The sequence below is a fragment of the Oncorhynchus gorbuscha genome, linkage group LG23, assembly GCF_021184085.1.
Source record: "Oncorhynchus gorbuscha isolate QuinsamMale2020 ecotype Even-year linkage group LG23, OgorEven_v1.0, whole genome shotgun sequence".
Lineage (NCBI taxonomy): Eukaryota > Metazoa > Chordata > Actinopteri > Salmoniformes > Salmonidae > Oncorhynchus > Oncorhynchus gorbuscha.
In genome coordinates, this window is record NC_060195.1 from 60,253,554 (window position 1) to 60,262,579 (window position 9,026).

The following is a 9,026-nucleotide window of genomic DNA, read 5'->3' on the forward strand; positions in this document are numbered from 1 at the left end:
TCAGTATATTAGTTTCCCTCATTATAGAGTAACCCACAACGTGTATTTAGCTAGCTTTTTTGTAAAATAAACATTTGTTCAAAAACTCCTGTTATGGTTGTTTTGAATTTGGAGAAACAGTTGTCGCCATTTTTTATGGCTGGTTAAGTTTAAACATTTGTCTGTGCATAGCACGCATGTTTTACTAGAACTAGATTCAGGTCGAAGATATGGTATATCAGGAAATTAAATCTAGGTGTGAGCCAGTTGGTATAGTAAAAACTAACATGGGAAACACCTACTCATTGGCAGGTTTAAACAACTGCCATGCATTATGCATACACTATGTACACTACAGTATGTGTCATACCAGTAGGTCCCAGTAGATTTCCACAGTAGGTTTGACATACAGTAGGTTAATCTCATTAACCCACAGTGGTGGGAAAATACCCAATTGTCATACCTTAATAGAAAATGACTAAAGTAAAAGTGAAAGTCACCCAGTAAAATAATACTTGAGAAAAAGTCTAAAAGTATTTGGATTTAAATATACTTAAGTATCAAAAAGTACATGTAATTGCTAAAATATACTTCTGTATCAAAAGTATAAATCCTTTCAAATTCCTTATATTAAGCAATCCAGACAGCATAATTCTCTTTCTGTTTTATTTAGGGATAGCCAATGGCACTCTCCAACACTCAGAAATAATTTACAAACAAAGCATGTGTGTTTTGTGAGTCCGCCAGATCAGAGACAGTAGGGATGACCAGGGATGTTCTCTTGAGAAGTGTGTGAATTGGACCATTTTCCTGTCATGCTAAGCATTCGAAATGTAATGAGTAATTTCGGGTGTCAGGGAAAATGTATGGAGTAAAAAGTATATTATTTTCTTTAGGAATGCAGTGAAGTAAAAGTTATCAAAAATATAAATAGTAAAGTACAGATACCCCCAAAAACTACTTAAATTGTACTTTTAAGTATTTTTACTGATGTACTTTACACCCCTGGTAACCCAGAACTGGAAATCTCTATGTCTGTCCTAGAGATGAAATGTAGGTGAACTAGGTAACATTTTTGACATGCGTTATTCTGGATTGTTTTGTTGTTATTCTGTCTCTCACTGTTCAAATAAATCTACCATTAAAATGATAGACTGATCATTTCTTTGTCAGTGGGCAAATGTACAGTCAGCAGGGGATCAAATACTTTTTTCCCTCCCTGTATCAACCTGCCGGCTGATGCTAAATGCAGGACATGTGACATCATAGTACAGTAATACTAAGCCACTAAACCCCCAGCACTGAGGGGGAATAACGCCGCTTAATGTACTCCACATTATTCCTCCCTTTATTTAACTGCTGCACAGGAATGTTGTACTGTACCCATAGTGAAGAGGAAGCAGTACTGTACTTCTCGTATATTTTCAATACATTCATGTCAAATACAGAAATAGGATCGGAATTCTTTTTGAATAAGGGTTTCGATGCAGAAGTCAATGAGGTAACACCCAACAAAGGCACAGTGCGTAACATGCTTGTGTTTCCCCGTGGTGGGGGCCAGACAGTGCTGTAGGAGGTTAATGTAGCTGAAAGGAGGGACCAGAGGTAGTTGATGTATAAGAGAGAGGAGGAGGAAAATCTCAGAGAGGATACCGATGACTGAGGGAGCAGCACTGTCTGACTGACTGACTAACTGTAAGTTGCCATATGTTGCCATATCACAGTTAAATGGAGAAGAGGGAAGGAAAGGGACCATTTCAGTGAATTCGGACATGAAGACTGTATCTCTAGCCTTGCTTATACCTGATGCTAACATGTGACTTCTGTCCTGATATTTGCCACATTCTTATTGTGCCCACATTGTAGCCATGGCATCTACAAATGGTATTAAAATGTGTATTTTGCCTGCATTGTGACTAGATTCTCTTGTGCCTCCCAGTATGCAGATTATTTGACAGATATTCTTTCAAAATAATATGAATGTATTTATTTTAAGACATGGTGTTTCCTGTCAATTTTAGAGACCGGTATAGTGATGATAATATCCAAACACACTGGGTCCCTGACTACCTCCGGAGGTGGTCAGGAAGATCAGATCACAATGCGTATTTTAATCATCTACACCTGTCTAAAAATGTGGGCACAATCAGAATGTGGACAAGACCAGGACAAATGACACATTTTATAACCAGTTATCAACGGGGCTTCTGACTCAATGTGTTTAGTACAAAGAAACTTGAAGTATAATTTTTTTAATTCTAGTATAGCGTTGATCATACTTACTAGGTGGCTTCACATGTTACAGTATTTTCTAAAAGGAAGAATACATGAAGTGCAGAGTGAAAAGTAAGGAACAAGATGAGACAAAATAATAGACCTGAGGTGTAAAATTTGCAATGTCATGGTGTGGATTTTTTTGGTTTATTTATGCTGCCAGAAAAACCTGAGACTGTCTCACACATTTTGTGATAATGAGAGCAGAGGGAAGTAGAAATGGTAATTTTTTATGAGTATTTTTTATGTTAATAGAAGATGTTTAGAAGTTGAAATTGTTAGGGGCTAGTGTTGAAAATTGAGGGTAAGTGACTGTATTAGAAATAGTAATAGTACTGTAGTAGTAGTAGTAGTAGTAGTAGTAGCAGTAGCAGTATCAGTAGTAGTAGTAGCAGGAGTAGGAGTAACAGTAGTAGTAGCAGTAGTAGTAGTAGCAGCAGTAGTAGTAGCAGTAGTAGTAGTAGTAGTAGTAGCAGGAGTAGTAGTAGCAGGAGTAGTAGCAGGAGTAGTAGTAGTAGTAGTAGCAGCAGTAGCAGGAGTAGTAGTAGCAGTAGTAGTAGTAGTAGTAGCAGCAGCAGGAGTAGTAGCAGCAGCAGTAGTAGTAGCAGTAGTAGTAGTAGCATCAGCAGTAGCAGTAGTAGTAGTAGTAAAAGTAGTAGTAGTAGTAGCAGTAGTAGTAGCAGTAGTAGTAGTAGTAGCATCATCAGCAGTAGCAGTAGCAGTAACAGTAGTAGTAGTAGTAGTAGTAGTAGTAGTAGTAGCATCATCAGCAGTAGCAGTAGTAGTAGTAGTAGCAGGAGTAGGAGTAGTAGCAGCAGTAGTAGTAGTAGCAGTAGTAGTAGTAGTAGCATCATCAGCAGTAGCAGTAGTAGTAGCAGTAGTAGCAGGAATAGTAATCGTTATAGTAGTATTATAATAATAATAATTCAAGGAATATTACTCAGAAACGTGAGGACTACGGATTGTATCCATTTAAAAGTAATCCGATTTATTCCAGTCACGCAATAAGAATACAATTAGCAAATGGTACATACCAGAAATCTTCACGATAAAAATAATACAAAATATCCTAAGTCTTTAACGGCATAGGAAATTCACTACTATGACATACGTACATCAGGAGATCAGTTTACAAATGACTCCATGATCAACGTTTAACCCCATCTTTTTTTCTTCCAAGAATGGCAAATCCCAGTATCTCCCATCATCTAATTAACATCACTTTGCAAGGCCCAAAAAAATCTAAACAAAAGGTATGAAACTTCACACGCATTTTCTAATCACCACATCTCAACACTGTGATAAGAGCACACCCCTGTGTCGGTCCTTTTTTTAACTATCCGCCGTCCGACCAACAGAATAGCACAGTGTCTCTGTAACAACAAATCCATAGCACTTACAGTACAATAACATACATCATAATTCATAGCTCTTTGTGAACTCTTGAAACAATCCAAACATGACCATTTAATTCACACAATAACATTCATTTCACGTTTAATCAGTCTTCACCTCTCCAGCCTTCAGCGACCCTGGGATTTCTGTGGGAATGTCTCTTCCTCGAGATTACCACAGATAAGGTGTGTTTGACCCATGTGATAGCCCACTGATGGTCTGCCATTCAAACAACGTCATAAATCGTGATTGAGTCATCATCCTGGGCCTCGGCGCCAGCAAGTCGCTAGACGCGTCGTCATCACTGGCCTTCATCATCGTTCACATTAGTTTACTCTCTCTATTTTTCGACTACAATAATGTCCTGTTTGGCACCTCTGGGCCAGGAAAGAACCAGGGGTGCCATAACGAAAGCCCTGTGCAGGCGTATTTGGCTGAGGCAATGGAGACACTAGTCGGGATAGTTGACGTCTTCTTGACCAGGTTGACTTCGACCTGGGAGCGTGCAAGATGGTAGCAGGTCTCCTGCAGAAGCTCCTGTACCATGGCCGTGGGTTCCGTCAGAGACCTGGTGCTCTTCTCATAGAAGGCATCCTCCCACCAGCGTGCAATGTCAGTGTACATGTATACCCGTCCGAGAATATTCAGCTGTCCCATTGTGAAATCTTCAGTCGTTTTTAAGCAGAAAGTGTGGTTAGCTGGACAGGTCAGCCCCCCCCTCCCCGTAGGAGAAAGAATTCATCTCACTTACGCCACTGGGTATGAGACACTTGGATAGCATCAGAATAGCATGCGATGATCGTACTCTCATCAGTTTAGTATCGTCAAAAGTTACCGGTGGTAACGTATTACAGGCGCAAATGACATATTTATTACAGTCGCATGACAACAAGACCGAGTTGTTACCAACGTATCAGTACCCTTCACCCAACAAGAGCCAGCAAAGTGATCCCTTTTTTATGAATTGGCCTTTAACAACCACTCACGAAGGGAGGGTGGTGCCCGAGTTGGAAATGTTGGGTCCGGAAATATAAAAGGGAAAGTCATATAAAAACAAATACAGCCAAAATATCCTCTAGAATTGTGCATCAATGGTGGCTAACAGTTCTGCATATTAAACATTATGAATATTGTCATGACTTGAACCATTTCTCTAGTTCAAGTGAAACAACGAGGTCGTTCAGCGCATGGCGCCGCGCCTTACCCGGGCGGAGATCCAATATCTCCTGCCGTGCAGCTGTGAACAAGTCCTGTGCGTAAGTTAATTAAACAAGCTGTATTGTGTTCCACAGCGTGGGTTTGGACAGAAACAATGTGACTAAAGCTTCAATAATGTCTCAGCTTATGACTTGACGGCCTTGATGATACTATCGGCACCAAGCGCCAGGTGCTGAAAACCAGTAGCTATTCGATTTGAAGTCCATGTAGTATATTGTGTTTGTTTAGCCAGCTGATATGTGTTAGACATGGAGTTACCAGCCCCAAAAAGGCCGGTCAAAGCCACGATTAAGTCTCGCTTTGTACGTGTGTGGCTTGGATAGCAAGTCTGCCCTTGTAACCAGAAATGAAATCCTCAATAAGTGCCTGCAACCATGTGTATGTTCTACCATTACTGCTACAATGAGCCTGGAATGCTGCCAGAACATTAGATATGCTGTAGGACACATTAACCGTAACTAGACTAGCATCATGCAAGAGGGTCTTGTTAATGTTTCCTTTAACAGGACCCACTTTAGGGACTGGATATGGTTATGGACACTGTGTCGGCTTGTGATAGCCGCGTGTAGCACTTGGTAAGCTCACGAACCAACACAGTACATACCCTCCCTGCAGTTTTGTCCAGACGAATGGTCTGGGTCTGCAGAGGTCACCTATAGGAAAAGCTTGATAATACAATGCAATAACAATGTTATGATGTGTCCCGTTATGATGTGCAACACGCTTGCACCTATATGTGACAGGAAGCAGATCCGTCGCGTGGTAACATGCAATGAAGGGTCTGTAGTGATGTGTGCAGGCACTTTCACTACATTATGATTATGGACAGTCCTGAATGAATCATGAATAAATTACAGGTGCACAAGCGGAGGGGGGAGTTAGATTCATTCAGGATTTTCCTTTATCATGGTAGCATTCACATTCATGTAGAAGTGTTTAGAAACATATTATGGGACCAAATACTTCACTTTCTACTACTTCAATACACATAGAAGTTAATTGGTCCCAATACTTTTGGTCCTCTACTACAGTGGGGCAAAAACTTATTTAGTCAGCCACCAATTGTGCAAGTTCTCCCACTTAAAAAGATGAGAGAGGCCTGTAATTATCATCATAGGTACACTTCAACTATGACAGACAAAATGAGAAGAAAATCCAGAAAATCACATTGTAGGGTTTTTAATGAATTTATTTGCAAATTATGGTGGAAAATAAGTATTTGGTCACCTACAAACAAGCAATATTTCTGGCTCTCACAGACCTGTAACTTCTTCTTTAAGAGGCTCCTCTGTCCTCCACTCATTGCCTGTATTAATGGCACCTGTTTGAACTTGTTATCAGTATAAAATACACCTGTCTACAACCTCAAACAGTCACACTCCAAACTCCACTATGGCCAAGACCAAAGAGCTGTCAAAGGACACCAGAAACAAAATTTTAGACCTGCACCAGGCTGGGAAGACTGAATCTGCAATAGGTAAGCAGCTTGGTTTGAAGAAATCAACTGTGGGAGCAATTATTAGGAAATGGAAGACATATAAGACCACTGATAATCTCCCTCGATCTGGGGCTCCATGCAAGATCTCACCCAGTGGGGTCAAAATGATCACAAAAACGGTGAGCAAAAATCACAGAACCACACGGGGGGACCTAGTGAATGACCTACAGAGAGCTGGGACCAAAGTAACAAAGCCTACCATCAGTAACACACTACGCGGCCAGGGACTCAAATCCTGCAGTGCCAGACGTGTCCCCCTGCTTAAGCCAGTACATGTCCAGGCCCGTCTGAAGTTTGCCCAGAGAGCATTTGGATGATCCAGAAGAAGATTGGGAGAATGTCATATGTTCAGATGAAACCAAAATATAACTTTTTGGTAAAAACTCAACTCGTCGTCTTTGGAGTACAAAGAATGCTGAGTTGCATCCAAAGAACACCATACCTACTGTGAAGCATGGGGGTGGAAACATCATGCTTTGGGGATGTTTTTCTGCAAAGGGACCAGGACGACTGATCCGTGTAAAGGAAAGAATGAATGGGGCCATGTATTGTGAAATTTTGAGTGAAAACCTCCTTCCATCAGCAAGGGCATTGAAGATAAAACGTGGCTGGGTCTTTCAGCATGACAATGATCCCAAACACACCGCCCGGGCAACGAAGGAGTGGCTTCGTAAGAAGCATTTCAAGGTCCTGGAGTGGCCTAGCCAGTCTCCAGATCTCAACCCCATAGAAAATCGTTGGAGGGAGTTGAAAGTCAGTGTTGCCCAGCAACAGCCCCAAAACATCACTGCTCTAGAGGAGATCTGCATGGAGGAATGGGCCAAAATACCAGCAACAGTTTGTGAAGACTTACAGAAAACGTGTGACCTCTGTCATTGCCAACAAAGGGTATATAACAACGTATTGAGATAAACTTTTGTTATTGACCAAATACTTATTTTCCACCATAATTTGCAAATAAATTCATTAAAAATCCTACAATGTGATTTTCTGGATTTTTTTTCTCATTTTGTCTGTCATAGTTGAAGTGTACCTATGATGAAAATTACAGGCCTCTCTCATCTTTTTAAGTGGGAGAACTTGCACAATTGGTGCCTGACTAAATACTTTTTTGCCCCACTATATGTACAAAAAGCTCTGTCATTTCAAAATGGTTCACCCGATATGGATGAAAATACCCTCAAACTAAAGCTGACAGTCTGCACTTTAACCTTATAGTCATTTTATAATTTCAAATCCAAAGTGCTGGAATACAGAGCTAAAGCAACAACAAATCTGTCACTGTCCCAATACTTTTGGAGCTCACTATATACGCATATAATCATATAACACTTTCTCTGTTTAGGTTCCTCTTCTAGGCCGATAACAACACTCACAGCACGGTCATGTCTAGCGTCATCTACAGCAGGAACAAATCCGACCATAACTGCACCAACGTGGTCATCCTGATGAAACTCTACTACCTGCCTATCATGTACAGTGTAATTTTCGCTGTGGGGCTGCTGGGTAACATCACCTCCATCGCCATCTACTTGGCCAGGCTACGACCCTGGAAGTCTAGCTGTATCATCATGTTCAACCTGGCATTGACGGATCTTCTGTATGTTCTGAGTCTGCCTTTCCTGGTCTACTACTACACCAACGGTGAATCCTGGACCCTGGGCAACTTCATGTGTCGCTTTGTGCGTTTCGGGTTCCACTTTAACCTATATGGTAGTATACTGTTTCTCACCTGTTTGGCTGTGTTTCGATATGTAGTCTTGACGAATCCTCTGAGGACGGCGCAGGTGCAGCAGAAGAGGTGGGGTATCTTGGCGTGCGCCGCAGTCTGGGCTATAGCCGGGGCGGAGATTGTGCCCATGCTCACCATGATCACCATGGAGAATAAAAACAACAAGACCCAGTGTTTGGACTTTGCTAGCGGCGACCCGGCTTTAGTGTGGTGGTACAGCTGGCTGCTGACCGTGCTGGGCTACCTGCTGCCCCTAGTGGTGGTTGTGTTGTGTTACGCCGGTATCGCCCGGGAACTAGCCAAGGGGCCCCACACCCACAGCCCTTGCCGGGTGTGGGCACGCCGCCTCACCATACTGATCCTGGTCGTGTTCGTGGTATGCTTCCTGCCGTACCACGTCCTGAGGATCCTAAGAGTAGACACCAGGATGAAGCCTGAGTCGTCATGTATGGTGGAGCACTGGGTCCACGCCGCTTATATCGTGTCCAGGCCCGTAGCGGGGCTCAACACCTTCTTTAACCTGGCTCTGTACACCCTGGCCGGGGACAAGTTCAAGCAGGCCTTCCTCAGTGTCTTCCACTGGGGCCCCTGGTGGACCAGGTTCAGGACTCACCTCAAACTCAGCCAGGCTGTCGTCAGTAAGCCCAGTAACACAGCTTCAGCCGTAAGGACAGTAGCCACGGATATGAACATCCATAGACAGGAAATATAATACAGTGTTCTACTTCATTCTGTGTGGACATTACTACCATGGCAATATATTGGCCTACAATACTGTGTATACTGTACTGTAAATAGAAAACCTTTTATCAGATTTTATTATATGCCAGTATGAGGTTTACAACATTGATGTGTTTTCTATAAAAATATTAGATACCTATAAAGGGTGACTTTATATATACTGTATACTCTAATTGATATTGCCATATC

The 9,026-nt window shown here is 42.0% G+C and overlaps 1 protein-coding gene and 1 pseudogene across 1 annotated transcript; one reads left to right on the top strand and one right to left on the bottom strand.

The window, feature by feature from the left end:
• Window positions 1–3,696: 3,696 nt before the first annotated feature.
• On the bottom strand, window positions 3,697–7,681 carry LOC124010698 (annotated as a pseudogene).
• On the top strand, window positions 7,427–9,026 carry LOC124011685 (2-oxoglutarate receptor 1-like). Its single transcript, XM_046325168.1, has one exon. The coding sequence runs from the start codon at window positions 7,750–7,752 to the stop codon at window positions 8,806–8,808; it is 1,059 nt and encodes a 352-aa protein (XP_046181124.1). The 5' UTR covers window positions 7,427–7,749; the 3' UTR covers window positions 8,809–9,026.

Coding starts and splice junctions, on each gene's coding strand:
- LOC124011685 (XM_046325168.1), top strand. CDS start 7,750: ATGTCTAGCGTCATCTACAGCAGGAACAAATCCGACCATAACTGCACC.